We start from the raw sequence: 18,658 nt of genomic DNA, 5'->3' as shown, positions 1-18,658 counted from the left end.
ATCTAATAACGCTTCATTCTAACCCTAAGGACCACCGTAAACTGGGAGCAATCCCTGGGTATCTTTTCAAAGGGCAAGTATGAAAACGTCAGTCCTCACCCTGGGGGCGCCATTCGGAGTCACGTGGATTCATCTGGGAAAGGGCAGACCGGGAAGGTGGGAAGGGGTGGGGTTGGGTTCAAAGGTGCAGTCACCATGTCTCACGTGGTACACTTTTGAAGGCTCTGGGCAAGCATGCCGGGACATCTGGAGTTCAGAAGTCGAGAAAAAGGGGGGAAGAACCAGGAAGATGAATACTCGATCATCAGCGACACAAAAGAACGGAGCAAAAAGAAGCCTGGATTTGGGCACTGGCGTCTGGCAAGGAGGCCGCCAGCAGGGCTAATGAAGCATTTGTGGCGCAGGACGATTGCCAACGCAACAAAGAAGATGTGCTTGGGCTCTGCAGATGTGCCAGGGCCCCCAGAGCAAAATAATGACATAATCACCATCAGTGTCACAGACCAGACTGTACACAAGGTGACAGGGGAGGGGGCGGCTGTAATACACACACGGGGAGGACCCACCGGGGCCCACTGCGGCTGCGCCCTGAAGCCCGGGATGCGGACACAACCGCGTGCCCACCTCTCTCTAGCGGAGTCTCACTTCCTAAGGTGAGCCTTGTCCCATCACCCATCACTGGTGGCTTTTTTTTTTTTTTCTTCCAGTCCTAGCTACTCCTGATGAAGCCACAGAAATCGGAAAAGCTTAGGAGAAATTTGGACTGGCTGGAAAAGGCTTGGAAAAAGAGAGAAACGGAAGAAACGGAAGGGAGAGAGTTTTGAGTCAGACTCCCTCTGATGCTGCTAAGCTCTGTGCTCTAACTTCCATGACCCTAGCCACCAAGCCTGAGGGATAAACATGAGCATGGGGTGTCGTCAAGGTTTCCCGCTGCAAAGAAAATGCAAGACATATTTTGGGGAGCCTGGGAGCAAGGGCCACACAGTAGCAATAAAGAGTCCACCTCAAAGAGCCCCACAATGACATGAAGGAGGAGGGGGCTGCCCTGCCCGTTTTAAACAAGGCCGCTCAGCCAGCCTCGTCACCTGGCCTGGCTCCTGCTCCGCAAGGTGGGTGTATTAGTACAGCTGTCTGGCTTTTAAGTGACTTTTGTCAGTTTGAAAGTGAAAGTCTGTTTGAGGAGCTGAAAGAACAATAACCCAGAGGCCGGAAGAAGGGCTGGCAACACAAAGGACCTAGAGTACACTACTGTCCCTTTTCATGGCTTCTACTGAAAGATTCATAAGAATAACTTTAATTTTTTATGAACCTCCCCCCCCATTTTTGGTGTGACTATATTAGTTGTGTCAACTTCCCGATCCAGGGCTCTCTCTAAATCGCAAAGGGTCTGTTGTGGAAGCGTCTTCAAAAAGCGGTGGGGACAGAATTGCTTCTGGGCACCCTGCAGGTCCCTTTCTCCAGAAGATGCAGCTCTGAGGGTCATGGAGATGCTCTTTCAATACGGGTCCCTTCCACCTCGAGGTCCCCGTGAACACTCCAGCCCCATGATCTTAAACCTCTCTAATGTGCTGCTTCAACTGCTCCTAGGAAGAAGGATTCTATTTGTTTTCTTGGCTTCCCTCTGTTTCACAGGAACAGTAGTATAATAATCACTCATGGCTCTCTTTTCCCTTTACTTTTCAAATAGCTGTCTCCACGGCGCGTCTTTATTTGGTGTCTCAGCTGAAAGGGCAGGGGTGGGTGGGTTGGGGGAGGGGCGGTGCGGAACAGCTTTTATTTGTTTTATGTCATGTTTCCAAATAATTGGTTTGAGGCAATCGCTGAAGGTGAAACGATATTTTAAAACTGGGATAATCTACTTTCAAGAACCAAAGTCCGAAGCTTCATCAAAAAGTGTGTTTGCCCAAACACTTATTCTGGCAAATGTACACCGAAGCAGTTAAGAGAAGTGAGTGAATGATCATTCCATTTTCTGCCCTATGGCTGAAAAAGAACCAAACAATTACAGTGCAGTCAAATCCTGGGGGCAGGGTTAGGGTGGGGTGAGGAAAATTTGATTGAAAATGTTATCTGCTACATGAAAAGGGATCACCAACTTCTGAACAAGCTTGGGGTTCGCTAAATGAGTCTGTTTAACCTCGGCGAAACAAACAGGGTGCTTTTCAAAAGGTGGTTAGAACCTCTACAGACATTTAATCCAGGATGGGCGGAACACAGTGATACTAACCCCCTGAAAGCTCCAACCACCACCAGCGGCACTCAGCGGAGAACTGGCTCCCTTTCTCCTATTGATAACCCTTTGTGGGGCGCAGAGAAAGAGGCGAGGCAAGGAGAACTGAATGTCAGACAATGGCCATCACGCCACACAGTCTCTGAACTTTCCTCATCTCTGAAGGACAATTAATTATGAAGGCCTTAGGGGTAGGTCGAAGCAAGGGAAAAGCCCACTGCCATCCCAGCACCACGGCTGCCCCCTCTGTGTTTGCTAAATGGCTTTGCCTGTTGGGGTACAGCCACCAATAGATAGATCACTGGGTAGGGTGGGAGGGGTGGGGGGGTGGGGGAGGAAAGCAAAAGATTTTTTTGTGTGTGCGCCTGCCCTTGTATAATTCTATTCTCACTGTGAACTCATCCATACACAAAACACAAGGACAATTTTTTTTTTTTTTAAAGAGAGAAAAGCCACAGGGTAGGTTGCAGCAGAAACGGCCTCTCAGTGGTGTGTTAAAAAGGATGGTCTTTTTCACCAAATCATTTCACAGAGGCAAAACAGACAAACACAAAGAGTTGAGACTTTTTCTCCGACATTAAATGGAGTAACTGATAAGGTCAGACATATGATACCTAAAGACATGAATCTGTGAACTCTTGAAGTCAAAGGGCCTCTCTGTGCCGAGGAACAATCTTTCAAAGGAAATAGATCATAGAACTCCACTGAATCCGCTTTAAACTTTATGAAGCAGGAGGAGAAAAAGCTCTAAGTAGGGAAGCTTGACAGAAGAGCCTTGAACTATTTTCTGAAGGAAAGATGAGACCCTCCCTAGGCTGCCACAAAACATCTTTTTTTTTTCTAAAGGCTCCTCTGAACTTCGATATGTGCCAAGACACTGCCATTGAAAGCCGTATAATTATGTGCTATAGCCAGTGTAGAAAATGCTTTGTTCCCCCCAACAAAGGACAATAAGCAAAGTAAAGCGACATTACACTGTATCTTTTTCTTTAAGAATGTTGAGAAAGGTCATGGAATGCTATAACTAATAAAGCTGTTGAGTAAGGAGGTTTGAACGTTGATCTTACTGTGCTTGAATGTAACCCAATGACAAAAAAGACACAGGGCGCTAAAAACGCAACGACATGACCAAACAGATGATAAACCGATGGGCCCGCTTCATTATTCCGATCAACACCTTGAATCCCAAAAGGATGGAGGTGTAGAAATGAAGCTTGGGGTCCACACGTCGCCCCGCGCCCTCCCCCGCCCTGCCGCCCCCAACCCCCACCCAGTCTGGTGTCCTTTACTGCTCCCTCCTTCAAATTTCAGGCAATCATCCCGTACAAGGAGCGTGTTCCCAGACAGCCATGTGCGTACAGATATGTAGAGAACATTCATTTAGTCTCTTAAAAGATCAATTTGGCTTGTCAGTGAGGGCACTGGCAGGGAAAGAAACAGTAAAGGTTTCTTTTCCCTCCTCGCCACCCACCAAGAGTGCGTTGTGCGATCATTTAAATGGCGCCTCAGCTTCGAGGCCAAAAGCCGGGGAGAGGAGTAAAAGGGTTCCCCCTCCTGTGCCAGTTTTCCAAATGATCACTCATATTTAAGTGTCTATTTGGAGCAGAGGGAAGCGCTTCCTAAATCCACCTGTCCCCATTTTTCTTTAAAGAGATGACAGGGCGAATGAAAGACTTCCAAATATATTAAATCTTCTTAAACACGCACTGTGCGGCAGGCGGGAGTGGGCTGGGAGTGGGGGTGGGCCTGGTGGAGACAGGCGATGCAGTGTGTGTGTTCAAGTGTCAAGTGTTTGGGGGGGGGTGTGTTTTGGTGGTGGGGAAGGATATGAGGAGTCTCGGCTTTCCATTTTCTCTAAGGAGAGAAAACATAGAGGCCTGCAGAAGGACCCTTTCTGCTTGTCATGTGACACCTAGAAAAAAAAAAGTCAAACCACAAGCAGCAGGATGGAGCGTGCGCCGTGTCAGTTATGCGTATCTTAGGAAATGACATTGACAAGCCTGCTAATCAATGGATCAAGGTCTCTTTGCTATTTGCTCCTAAGCCTTCCATCCAAAGCCCTGGGTCTATCGAGGGCAAGGGTAGTCAGTCCCTCTTCCTTGGAGTTTGTACCCAGCCCGCAGTTAATTGGCTAGTCACTGATAGCCCATGGGGACGCCTGGCTGATCATGGCGGGGAAGAGCTAGCTTCCAGGACTGGAGAAGGAGAAGGCCGCTCAGGGCGGCCTGGAAACTGACAGTGAGCCTTGTCTTCTTTCCGGCCTCAGTTGTGAGGGAACCAGAAAAGCAATCCAACTGGACGTGCACGCCCCTACGGTCAGAAGGCTCCGCCTGGATGAAAGTGCCCACCACATTCTCTTCCCAACCTACAGCCAGGCCATGCCAGACTCCCCATCTCTGGGTTGTTCTGCCTTTCTCGGAGGCCAGCCTGCCACAGTCAATCCAGAGTGGATGTCTTCTGGGTCTCCTTAAGCAGTGCGTTTAACCTCCGTGACTTACACGGATCGGTTGCCTTAGTTGAGTTCTTTGCAGAAACGTGTAAACGCGCCTTGGAAACTGACAGGGCGCACCACCTCCATCCTGTGCCAGAGTTGTGAGGGAAACAGAAGTAATAAAACTGCACTCCTGTGCTTCTAAAGTCAGAAGTATTGGTGTGATTTAAAAACTGGGAAGGAATCCCAAATCTCCTTTCCCTCCCCATAAAAACCAATTTTGGAAGCTCTTCAAAGTGAAGTGAGAATGAAGCATGGAAATATATACCATAACACCTGGAAAGACAAATTTATTGTTGCCAGTCTCATTTAACATGAGAAGGGGGAGTGAAAAGCACGGACATGCCCCTCCGCACACCTTTGCGGACTCACGTTGGGAGGGAGGTGCCCGACTCCTGTCCTGTAGCCAACTTTCTTCCCTTGAGCACAAGCTGAAAGCGTGGTTCACCCTTCCCTGCCCCCGACAGGGTCTTCTTCCACCTCCCCTGGGTCTTCTCAAGCTCTCACCACCCCAAGTCTGAAGGCTGTGCCAAGAATCTTGGCAATTGTGTAAACTGATATAAAAGGCAGAACAGCCTCTCCTGTCACTTAGGAGGTCCTGACTCACACAGGCCAGGAAACGCAAGGGTCCAGAAGAGGAGGGAGATGCAAGCCACTCCTTCTGCACTAGTGATAAACCTTCCCCATCTGCTTAATTTTCCCAAAGGCCAGGGGTCAGCAGCCACTCCAGCCTTGAGAGCCATTGGCGGCGGGGGGGCTGGAGGGGGTGGGGCTTCGCGGTGACAGAGGCACCACCAGCAAGCTCATGACAGAGGCAGAGATGGAGCAGGAAGCTGAAAAAAGACAAGCGTGGGAGGAGAGCAAGAAGGAAGGAGAAAGTGGTAGTGAGAGACAGAAGCATCAGCCTTACCCCTGCTCTCTTTCCCTGGCTCCTCTATTCCCACATACTTAGAGCGACTTTGAAAACAGTATAAAGCTTTAGGCAAGCTGAAGTTTTCCTTGTGTTAATATCCATATCATTATTAGTACTCACATTAAATACATTAATATTGGTAGAACACTTAGAAGAGTGCCCATGAAAAACAGGGGGCTTCCCCGGAGGCTCAGAGGTAAAGAATCCGGTGCAATGAAGGAGACCCGGGAGGCGAGGGTTCGATCCCTGGGCTGGGAAGGTCCCCTGGAGGAAGGCGTGGCAACCCACTCCAGTATTCTTGCCTGGAGAATCCCATGGATAGAGGAGCCTGGCGGGCTACAGTCCACAGGGTCACACACAGGTGGACGCGACTGAAGCGAGTTAGCATGCACACATGCACAATAAACAGAATAAACAGTCAATACATGTTAGCTATTTCATCATTGCTACAAGCCACTGATTAACTGATTGAGAAATTTAAAACTGCAATCAAGAAAGAGGTTTTACTACTTGGCCAGCTAATACTCAGTTGGTTCAATATATTCCTTTGAATCGACTGGCTCTTCATGTAGACATACCTTCGGTCTCTCTACCAGGCCCCATCTCTGTTTAAAAATGTAAGCAGAAACCAGGTGTGCGGTTCTCTACTTCACCATCTTCTTCACTTGCTCATTTCAGACTACAGATGTATCTGACTTGATCTTCGGGGGAGAAACTTAGATGGGAAAGTCAAGCAGTGAAGACAACAGCAGCTGAATCGGCTTGAGGCACTGGGTCCACCTCCGCTCACAGCCACTGCCCACACTGAGAAAGCGACCACAATAAGACAGTGGCTTTTTAAGCATCTCACTTAAGCCCTGACCTCCACGCACCAAGGCACAGAAGAGAAGGATTATCTCATCTGAAGCTTTTCTGAATCCGTGCCCCAAACTTCCTAAATTAAAAACTAAAGAGAGGCTGAATTAAAAACTAGTTTGTGAACATAAGTGGCGGTGAGGCTGTGTATGTGCATACATATGCGTAAGTGAAGGGGGCAGCGCAGAAGCCACCTCCTGCCTCGTGTTTAGCGCATTTCTGGAAGGAGTCTAGTTTTTTACCAAAGGAGGAATAAGGCCCAGAATAGTCCAATAACTTGTCTGAAGTCACATGAGAAGTGACAAAACTGCCCCCTGGGCCCCATCCTCTTTGCACTGAAGCAGTCTTAAAATAGACACTGCAGATAAAGGAGAGGTGGCCTGGCTGGAAGTGGATATGATTCACAAAGAGAGGAATATCAGATGTTAATCATATTAAAGGAGGATTTAGATGATGCTAAATGGAGCAGCTTGCTGGGTACCTCTTGATGCCAGCCATCCTCTGTTTGTGTTGTTTTGGCCCTTACGCTGAGTAGGGGATTAAAACCAACCAGGTAAGGTTTAAATGACCCTAAAAAATCCTAATGGGCACTGTCAGGATTTGTTCTCTCAAGTATGTTACTCAGCAAAAATGCACAAACCAGCCCATGAATCTCAGGCAATTCTTTTATGAAGCTTGATGCATGCTGCCAAATGAGTATTTATCATAATAAACTGTAATTAGTTCACCAGCATACCGTTGAATTCTCTTAGCTCAAAGTTGACAGCAATAAACTTATTAGAAAGGGGTTACGGAGCAGTGACACTTTTAATAAGATTTCTGTAAAACATTTAGCCATCGTCATCATGTAGGGGACACGGGTTCAATTCCTGGTCAGGGAACTAAGATTCCATATGCCGTGCAGAGTGGCAAAAAAAAAAAAAAAATTGCTTAGCCATCATCATATGCCTCAGCTTTAGGAGAAACCTGCTAGGGTGTTCCGTATATATAGTAAAGCAGTGCTCTGTTATGAGACTTTAAAATAGTGAGGCAGTAAATACAAAAGGGCTTCCCTGGTGGCTCAGATAATAAAGAATCTGCCTGCAACACAAGAGACCTGAGTTCGATCCCTGAGTTGGGAAGATCCTCTGGAGGAGGGCAAGGCAACCCACTCCAGTATTCTTGCCTGGAGAATCCCATGGACAGAGGAGCCTGGTGGGCTAAAGTCCATGGGGTCGCAAAGAGTCTGGAGAATCCCTATGGAAAGAGGAGCCTGGTAGGCTACAGTCCATGGGGTCACAAAGAATCGGACCCAACTGAGCGACTAAGCATAGCATAAGTACAAGAAGGATCCTCAATTCTAATATATTCAGCCAAAGAAAATCTATGCTTATAACCCATTTGACAAGAAAAATACACTGGTCTTGGATATCAAAGAGAAACGGGTGGCTTGCAATATAAACACTCTAACTTTCAAGGAAAAACCATGACTTTCCCACTGCTAAGCTTCCACAGTCAATTCTTTCTAAGCTGCCCAAACAGATCAGCTAAAACCACTGGGATACAGGCCCCTTCAGAGGAGTGGGCGTGAGGTGGGGCAGCGGGGGTCAGTTCATTATTGACAAGGCCAGATCAAGGTGCCCCTCTCTCTTTCAGTGTTGAGAACTTGGTAGGCACGGGGGTTTACCTATCTGTGTAAGGAAAGAAGAATACTAACATAAAGTCCCCACATAAGCAGATGTGGGAGAAAAGTTCTCCTCCTCGATGACGCTAGAAAAGGACCAACTTGGTGAAGTCACAGCCTGTCCACTCTTCATCATCAGAGGTTCAGCCTGCAGAACCCTTGCCACATTCCCACCTCCACCCATTGTTGCCCCGGCCAGTAAGGCTCAGCAAAATGCCTTTGTGGGTACTGGGAGATTCGCTAGTGTTGTCTCATGGAGAGCCATCACGTTGCAATGAAAAATGCTTGCTAAGGCATCACATCAGCCAGTAAAGAAATGCCTTACTCATAGCCACACATCTCTTATTTTTGCGTAGATACTGCTTTCTGGGAATCATCACTACTGTTTCATAGGTACCTAGAATATGTAGGATGTAGACATACAGAAGTGTGTATAAGACCTTATGAACAGAGAGCAGTATGCTTCTGAAGCTACACATATGCAAAATGAACACATGAGGGTGTCCTCCCAAAGGGACAACAGCAGAAACAGACAAGCAGAGATGCTGACGGAGCTCTTACAACAGGCACTTAGTAAATTCTCACACCATTTCTTCCAGAGAGGAAATGAATGCTGACGAAAGTTAGAAACCATGGACTCACTCCCCAATCAATCCTTCTGGATTTTTTAAGAACCAATTTTTGAAGCTACCACTGAACAGAGCGTCACATGTCAGCTACATACACGTGCTGGAACCTCAATGCGCAAAATGCCTCTTGGGGTAGAGACCTCTTTTCTGGAAAGGGAATCACTCTGTGTGTGTTCCTTGCTGCCATTTTCTTTGGATTGTCCACTTCCCTCTTATGTGGCCACACGCGTCTCCCATGCCAGCAGCAGAGGTGGGGGATGGGAAAGGAAGTGGAAGTGGGTGAGCTCCCGGGACTCTGACGGGACCCACGGGGGAGCTCTTCATTGACATTCCACACCTCTTGCCCTACTGGTGGACACTTGTGTGAGATACCAAGGCAAAAAAGAAAAAAAGGACTGATTTGGGACATTTCTAAAGAAAATAAAATTTTTTTAAAAAAGGGGAATGACCAGAAAAATAAAGATGAGTTCCTACCTCAAAGTCATTTGCCTTATTGTAGTGCATGTTCAGAGCTCTGTACAGCTCACAGTCTCTGGTTATAGACAGCTCTTCAGTACTGGTGACCCCATCGTTGATGGCTTGACGTGCGTACTTCTCCATCTGAATGTAGTAAAACTCACGGAAATTGCTAAACCACTTGATGAGCTGAGAGGTGATGCACCTGTTGAACTGTTAAATTTAAATGTTGAAAAGGATAAGAGCATTGCCGTTTTTTCCCTTCATTCTTTAAGCATTTGAAACATTTTTAAAGTCCCCCTCCCCTCCTTACTTGGAAAGGTTCTTTTTTAAAATTCTACCCAAATAGTGGCAAGACAGGCAAGAGCAATGATATTCTCATGGGATATAATAAAATCGACCAACAATGAAAACTGCATCTCCACTCTCCGACCCCTCAAATGGAAACCCCCCCATGTTCTAAATCTGATTTTCCTTAAGCCAAATATCTTATTTGCAACATTGTTCTTCATCTTGCGGTAGAACCAATTGCATTTGTATACTTCTTATGGAAATTTGTTCAAGCCAGAGAGTCCTGGGAAGTCCTTCTATTCAAGTACCAGAGATGGTGAATCACATGACTTCACCACTAGCGTGATTTGGGGGCGGGGGGTGAGGTTAAAAGAGAATTTGCGTTACTACACAACAATCTCATTCAGTGCTAAAAGTGGTTTTCACACAAAAAGGGAGGAATCTGGCACCCACTTAGTTCTCGGTCATGGGTGATCTCCTTGGTCATCGGCTGTGGTTCTACTTAACGTCTGCACATGGGACTCAGAGTCGGCGCTGTCTGGCCAGACCTCCGTACCTGTTCACACACTTCCTACACACAGCCAGCACTGGAGAGGACTCATGCCCCCTTCCCACTGGAGTCTATGCAGTTTGTGGGGCGTGGTTGAGACACAGTCAACAAATGGCACAGACAGAATCTTTATTATGTTTTTTAAATGCCAAGTCACTACATGATTAGACTTGAAAACTTTGTTTTCCAAGGTTTCCCGATGACCTTTCACGTGAAGATGTCTTCCTGCACTCACTGCAAAGGATACCATTCTTATTGACAGTCCTCTGTGCATGTAAAGGACAGATGCATCTCAACTTGCCAAGTCAAAACCAATAAATCCATAGCTTTATATCAGGCAGGCTGACAGTCAACCCCCTGCCTTTTGTCATCACAGGCATTCCCTTCTCTGGGCCCCCAGAAAAAGATGTACATTCATCAAAAATCAACAAAGACCACTTATCAAACACTGGCCATGAGAACATCCAGGCTCCAGCAAGATGACAGCTAAAGTGTGTATCGGGGCTGTAATTACTACACAGAAAGTTGTTTCTATACTAGAAAAGATAATAAATGAATGAAAATTTATGGCAGAGAATGGAAGGCACAAGGAAACAGGGGCAGGGAGACTGGTGTTTCTCCCAAAAGGCCAACTTGCATCATAATTGCCATGGAGTTGCAAGGGCCCTTACAGATAATTGACCAGAAAATGATTAAGTCATCAGCAAATCGCTTCTGCTTGCAAGAGTTCAAACATGTACTTAACCTATCCAAGAATTATATTTTCACTCTGTGTGCCTGCTCTGTCTCTATTCAGCCTTGCGGGGAACCCGATTAAAAAGACAACTGAAGGACCCCCGTTATCTGATCTTCTGGTTGCCGATTTCAATAGAACTTAAACCCATTACGATTTGCTGAACTTGGAGTTCTTTCCATTTTATCTCAGCAGTAAAATACACTGTCCAAATTTCCAGACACTGAGATAAGGACTACAGGCCCCCGTGACGGCTTACTGTTCCTTTTTAATTCTTTTAGAATAAGAAACAAAACATTACAAAATGATAGCAGGCTGTGCACTGGGGAATGAAAATTGCTTTGACATGGAGATTAGGCTTCTGCATTGTTACAAGACATTGTCTCATATGGACAAGAGTACTGTAGAGGAAAAAAATAGAAGGGTATTTTTTTTCTGGAATGGTCATGAATGACCTAATGGGGAAGGACAAAAAAGTAAGTGCACTTGCCATTATTTAGGAATGGGACATAAAGGGAGATTTAAAGCTTATTGTCAGAGAATGGAAATACCAGAGAGGAAGAATGGGCAGAAACAACAGACTCCCCAAACATGAGACAAGGGAAATGACCAGCACAACAGCTTGAAGAGCAGGCTTGGCCTCCACGAGGAGGGAACTCAAACGTACTGAAATTCGTTTGGTTTGAGCTGCTGGCCCAGCCAGCAGAGGCCGGCCCCCTCATTTCCAGATAGTCACCTTGGGGGAGGAAAAAGTGTACAACTTGAAAGAGTTAATGTCCCCCCTTCTGTAGTGGCTTCCCAGAAAAGGATCAATTGTTCTACCAAGGCGAGCTCGGTCGTGTTAATGTGTTACTGCAAAAACTGATCGCTACAATAAAGAGGCTGTGTTTCCACAGTGTACGAGTCTCTGTGACTTTGATTAATGCTTCCCACGGGACATCTCAGCCTCAATATGGGCTGGAGAAACTTCCTAAATATTCAATGAGCATGGTCAAAAGATGTATAAAACAAATCAATCTGACACCTTAATCTGGCCGAGCAGCAGTTGACTCAAGGGGTGGAGGGAATGAGATACATCATTTAACACCGCCGGCTTGAAAAGCTGTGAGCGTCTGTTCTTCAAAGCTAAAATGACACTGAATCTGTTGTACTTAGTGGTCTAAGAGTTATTAGTTTATACATTAAAATCAGCACCCAGGAGTGCCCAGGAGGATGGTGGGGGCCCAGGGATCCTCGCCTATGTCTCCCACTCTCCCCTTTGACCTTCTCAGAGGAGCCGGAGGCCTCATGAGCTGAGGTTTTTGTCCGGCTGAATGCTGGAGTAAGAAAATTAAGTTAGACTCTCTGTGAGGACACAGAACTTTGTTTAAGATTCTCACTCTGGGAATTAAACTAAGACGGCCCTGGTTTTGTCTGATGGGATATGTATATGTATCTATTCACCGTAGAATAACTTTGCTCACCAAGTCAACATCTCGGAGTTGTATGGGATTTCCTCCTATCTCTTTTTTTCCCAAGGTAATTTAAAAGCATTCACCTCCCTCCCAAACAGCAGTCATTTCTGGAGAATGAACATAATAGTCTCCTTTCCAAAGACAGATAGATACAAGGGAGGAAGCATCGTCTTGGCGGGTCTTGTCTGACACTGGCTGGAGATTCACTCAGCCCAGCACTGACTCCCAACTGTGTCTGAGATCGATAGCTACACCCAACTTATTCACCAACAGATTTTCCACTTGTGTTGTGTGTCTTGGTTTTTCACTTGCAAAACGAGCCTCTAATGACTATTTGAAATGAAGTGACTTTATGATTTAGAAAGGGCTATTTTGCTAGAATTAGGAATTTTCTCTTCATGTATGTGACCACAAACAAGTACATACATGTGTCATTGAGACAAACAGTGCTTGGTTCAGAGACTCATGGATATGTCCTTTTCAAGATCTAAGATGCAGGGTTTCATTTCTGATAAAGCTCTAAGGCCTCTTCTGCAATAACTAGGAATCTCCCAATTCTGTGGTTTCTTAAATCTGGACTGAAATAAAATTTTGGATCATATATTTATATAGAGAGAAACAGTTATTTCAGCCTTACAAACAAGCATCCACATTTACAAATCTGTATCTCGATAATGATATGTATGTGTGTATTATACACAAACACACTACATACGTATATACATACATACATATATATATAATACACATGAGTATATGCATCATCAACATTCAAATTCTGAATTTTCCTTAATATTAAAGAAATCAAAAAATGTTCTGCCATTGTTTTCTAGAAAATTTCTGGAACCCCTTTCCTGGACTATCCTGGCCTTTCTAGGCATGATTTTCCACTATCATTAGTGTAAGCTCAGGGAATACAAATTCATTTATTACTAGCCAAAGATAAAACATAATTAAGAAAGTTAAAAATGTATAATTCATTCCAAAAATAAAAGAGAAATGACCTTTGGTGATTTTCTGCTTTGCATTATATGCCCTACTCTTTCCCCTCCATTAGAGTAGATAATTGGGAGTTAAGCAGGCTCACATACACTCTAACAGCCTTCTCTTCCAGTATGGATAGAGTATGGATAGAATCTATAATCTGAATATTAGGGCTTTTTTAAAAAATGAAATAGTCATCCAGGTATTTAATTGTTATTTACATAGAGTGAGTGATTATTTGCAAAACTGAATGACTAAATGTATTCTAAAGGAATGGGAACAATTTGTTGGTTTACAGTGCCTGGTATTTATAAAGCTACAAATCAACAGTCTCCCCCAACCTTGACCTTCCCCACACCACACATGGGCAAAAACATGAATGTTTCTACTATTAATATCTACATCTCCTGTTGAGTAGTACTGTAGGCTCGGAAAGGCTGCTGATTCCCACCCTCTAGGTGGCTGCATTTCAATCACAGGTGACTGATCTCTATGTATGCAGTTTGTAAAGCTCTTTGGACTTTTTCTGGCTAAAGGGTGCCATCTAGACAACATAAAGCACTGTTTGATTATGTCACAACACTGCAGATCACTGTACCAAGAGCAGTGATGGAGGTAACATGGACACCTACACATACACACACATACATAGACACACATACACAGTAACAATTTTCTCCCTCTGCTCCATGTTCCCCTCCTAGAACTAAAGTATTGGGAGGATTCCTGGAAGAACTAGGCTCTAGAAACTGGTCGCTCCTGAGCCAATTGGCCAAAGCCCTTCAATCTGTCAGCTTCCAATGGTGCCCCATCAAGGTCCAAACCCCATCCCAGCCCACTGCGGCCCTCGACCTTTCTTTGCCTAAAGATGCTTCACTAGGGTTCAAGTTCCTGCCTGTCTCTGCCTTCCCATGCTGCCCAGTTTGCTGGCACGGAATGAGAAGGAAACATGCCTTCCACTTAAGAAGCTTGGCCAGGGAAGGAGAGAGATAAAAGGCTGAAGTTGCTACACAATTCAAAAGCAAACAGGACAGAAAACAGAACTTTTCTTTCAAGGCCAAGTAAAACATGGGTGAAGGAGAGGATGCAATGGGTCAGCCTGCAAAAGGGGGCCAGTGATGCAAGTCGGGCATCGGGCACAAAACCCACTGCAGAGAGGGGAGCATTGGAGAAAGGAGTACGTTTTGGCAGCTCGTGGCTTCTCCGTGGCAGAGATAAGAACTTTACACATGGTGGTGGGGGGGGCAGGGGAGGGTGCGGGGGGAGAGTACCCAGCCCTAATAAACTAATCTCAGCTAATGTAATGTTTATCGAGTTCCTTGGATAATGATACCATGCGTGTCATTATCATCATCAAAACCCAATCTCTGTTTTAAAAAGTTACAGATGATTAACACAACATCAAGTTCTTGCAAACAATTACTTAAAACCCCCACACAAGATACAGACGCACGCGCGCGCGCACACACACATACACACACACGCACACACACGGGACCAGGAGGTCCCCATATTCTGTAGAATGAGGGAGGCTGCAGCTGTAGGCCGACAGCTTTCATATCCTCATTTGAATAATGTGTCCTGAATCTGTCACTTTATTCATTCTCCTTATGCTCAGTGTACTCTACATCAACAACAAATTAAGTTGTAAATAAGAGACAATCATCACTTTTGTTTTTAAGCAGCTACTGCAGAGAGAATTTCAATGTACGCTCCTTTCGACAGGGGGGAAAAAGAGGTGCTAGAGTTTGCTTTCCTAAGCACAAATATAGGGAAACTAACAGAAACAAAAACAGAAACAGTTCACTGTGGCCAAGGGGAGGAAAAAAAAATTCTCTAAAGCGCATCCCTCCAGGACCAGCTGAAATTTCTTCCAAGGAGTTATTAAGACAGATAAAGACAGAGGAGAAGTTTCCGGGACTAGAACGAAAATCCATGTGCTCAGTCTTTTGGTCTTAGTACACAAGGAGCCTCCTTGCTTGGCACAGCTTTGGACTGAAGGACAAGTGCATTAAATCAATTACAACACAGGTGTATTCACCAAACGACCCCATACTCATCTCCATTAACTTCCAAGTGTTCAAATTACTACCTCCTGCATAGAAATTGAAAACATTAATACTGAAAAACATCCTTACCTTTACATCAGAGAAGTAGGTCTTCAGCATGTTGGAGCTGGGATAACGGGTATAAAAGAACATGAGCTTTGCTTTTTTCAAGTGATTGGGTGACAATCCTTCCTGCATGTAGGATGCAATTGGTTAAGGAGATAATTTCTTGAAACACAAGTACCTACCATCCCTCCCACCCCCCTGCCAGGAGTCTGGAGGCCCAACCAGTAGCCATGGGAATTCTGGAAGATAACTGACTCTGGCCATGGAATCCATCACTAACTTGCTGTTGCTGGCTCAGAATGACCATTGCTGGTCCGAAATTCCAAACATAATGGTGAGGATGCATGATTTAGTTGTGGGATCTTGGTGACTTCCTGGTGAGAATGGCAAAACATCTATTCCCCCTGTTTGAGGTCTGTAGGCTATCTATACGTTGGTTCACTTGTTGCTAAGGAGACAAATGCGCCCAACAGGTATTGCACAACTATTATCATGAGAGTTTTTTTCTTCTTTGCATTACAGTTCTGTTTGTTCTTCTCTTTGCTCTCTGCAGTTGACATCCAGTTATTATACTAATATAAGTGAAAATATAAAATGCATTATTTTGATCACTGTTAGGCAAGCTTCACATTTTACCTTTTAGTGCTAATATAAGGGAGCATCTTGACTCACTTTCTTCCTATCTTATTATTATATCTTGTTAATTGTTTCCTTTTCAATAACAGCTAAAACTTGGGAGGGGTAGTTTGGGCACTGAGAGAACAGGGAGGGGGTGTCGCTTTTGTTAAAGCGAGGATCCAAAACCAAATACAATTTGCCTCTCCTGGATTTATAGTTAACTCCTTGGAGAGTGGCACAGTGGTTGGGGCTAACAAATCAATAAGTGTGGGTTAGCAGATCAATAAATGGCCACTTACCCAAAATAAGAAGGCCTATTTATCTGGAAACATCATTACCTTTTAGATCTGTAAACAGCAGCAACTAAAACAGTTCCCAAGAGAATGTGAGGCTAACCATAACAATCCCGGCTTCCTGATTCTCCCCCAGATTCTTGGCACTCCTCAGCACACTCGGAGCGGGGATGGCTCTGGTCACATCTGTGCCGCAGCCTGGCCCTGCCATTTCCTCAGCAAATTAATGGCTTTATAATTTATCAGAAATGAAGACGCACGTGGAGAAAATCAATGTGGTCCCCCACAAGGTCAATTAAGGGTCCTTCCTAGAAGCTTCTCTAAGGATTTTCTCTTAAAAGAGAGTCTGGGAAAAAAAATAAAGAAAGAAAGAAAAAGAAGAAAAGAAAATGTGCATGAGTGGTTGTACGCACACAGGCACAAGCACACACATCCTTGGCCAACAAGCTCCACAACCATTGCACACCGCATGAAGCAAGGACAAATAAACCGATATTTAAGAAAGGTAAAGGTTTCTAAATGACCTCAGCGTGACCAACCTCAGGAACAGAGAGGGAAACCTGGAAGCTCCTAGAGAAGCATAATCGAATTAATACTGATAAGCTCTTGTCTACGTATTACAGGGGGCTTAACCAAATATAATGCTGAGAATTTGATCAATTAGCATTCCCTTTAGTATCATGCAGTTTGAAAAAGATCACCTTGGTCTGCGTATTGAAAAGTTAATGCCTTTTGTTTTCGCTGAAAATAAACACTAAACACTGAAGAAAGAAATTTTGATGTGAGAACTGTAAGCCAAAGCAGCTTAACTGAACTTGTGTTTTTGTTTGAGATCCTTAATGATTACAAAGACGATAATTTATGACTGACATACTTCTTGTGCCAAGGAAAGAGCTGAAAGGCCCTCCAGTAACCTCCATTAGACCGAGAGAGGGGACTAAAGGAGCCCGGCACACTTCAGGACCATCTGTCCAAATGGATAAGTGAAATAATAGTTGCAAGCTGTCTCCTATTGCCTCGTGATAAGAGTTTTAGGCAAGTCCAAACTTCAACAAACATGCTCAGATCTGGGTTCTAATCTGTTCTTTCAGACGGGCTACATTCAAACAACCTGGTACATTAATTATTAGCAGGGAAAAGTCCCAAGTCTTTTCAAATTTGGTCTCATACAAATCAAACTGCTTTGCTGCGTGCGGCTCTCAGAGATTTCTTGAGCCACCAAAACTTCCTGGAGCTTTCAATGTCTTTAAATTATGCTAAGATGTTTTCATCATTTTTATTTAAAAAAACAAAACAAAACAAAAGAGCAAAGTATCCATCTTCTTTTGATTGGGATTTAGAGGCTTTTTACTTCATGACAAAATCATCCTAATTTGAATTTCTCAAGTCCATTTTTATTTTTTATTTTTTGCTTTAAAATGCTTCCTGTTGGAAATACTTGGAATCGATCAGTGGCAACGGAACACAGAATGCATCTTTATTTCTTGCTCATCGTGTAATGAAGATAAAATTCCCATAAAATATATGTTTCTAATAAACTATTAAAAATAGCTAATGAAAGATTTAGAAGCCAACAGTTAGATAATCCTTTTTTTTCCTCCTCAAAATAAATCTGAACTGACCAATTGGTTAATTTCCCTTTTAAGTGCTTGTGCTGAAAAGCAACTGTTCTTCCAAGAAAGCACTAGCTGTTTCCAGGATACTTACACACGCACAATGACTCATGATGGAATAGATTCAGTAAACATACAGCTGTACTGAACACGAGCTAAGCTCCATTCAAGGCCAGGAAAGAAAATGAGCACAAATAAATATTAAGGAGGTAAAGGGGGGTGGGGTGAGGGGGGATGGAGCGCAAACAAGATCTGTCCCGGCAGCTCATGTGGCTTTGCCTCAATTCTCTTAGCCATAGCTTTGTGAAGACAGATGACATTCAATTCTATGTATAATGCAAAATAGACAATAACTGCTGAAACTTGAGACAGCTGCCAGGTGTAAAAAAAAAAAAAAAAGAAAAGGAAAAGAAAAGAAAAAGAAATAAAAGAAGAAAAGATGATAAATCCATAAATTAATGAAAGACATCTGCTGGGGAATATAAAAGATCAGAGGAGTAGGGGACTGCAGCTGAACCTAAAACGGTGTTCAAACAACCTGAGAATGTAAGTGTTGTCTGTTTACCAAGCACGGTACAACCTCACCTAAACAACAGCCGCAGGAGGAGCAGCGGAGGCAGCAAAAAGGCAAATGGGAGGATAATAGGTTGTGAAGGCTGCAGGAAGAAAATTCTTTTTTTCCCCAACTGAACCCTGAATTGTGGCTAGAGATTTTATGTGCTGCAGGGCCAACCAAATAGATCGGGAGTTCTAATTTTCAAACATTTTTAA

At 44.4% G+C, this 18,658-nt stretch overlaps 1 protein-coding gene across 5 annotated transcripts in view; it reads right to left on the bottom strand.

The window, feature by feature from the left end:
• PROX1 (prospero homeobox 1) overlaps positions 1 to 18,658 on the bottom strand; it is a 55,213-nt gene that overhangs the window by 22,750 nt on the left and 13,805 nt on the right. For all 5 annotated transcript variants that reach the window (XM_040263162.1, XM_040263161.1, XM_040263165.1 and 2 more), the window contains exons 3-4: positions 15,388 to 15,495; positions 9,256 to 9,450 (exon numbers count right to left, since the gene is read on the bottom strand). In XM_040263162.1, coding sequence (XP_040119096.1) covers positions 9,256 to 9,450; positions 15,388 to 15,495 — 303 coding nt within the window. The remainder of the gene's footprint in view (positions 1 to 9,255; positions 9,451 to 15,387; positions 15,496 to 18,658) is intronic.

This window comes from Oryx dammah, unplaced genomic scaffold (genome assembly GCF_014754425.2).
Source record: "Oryx dammah isolate SB20612 unplaced genomic scaffold, SCBI_Odam_1.1 HiC_scaffold_21, whole genome shotgun sequence".
Lineage (NCBI taxonomy): Eukaryota > Metazoa > Chordata > Mammalia > Artiodactyla > Bovidae > Oryx > Oryx dammah.
The sequence above is the reverse complement of the archived record's forward strand: the minus strand, read 5'-3'. Positions and strand labels throughout refer to the sequence as shown.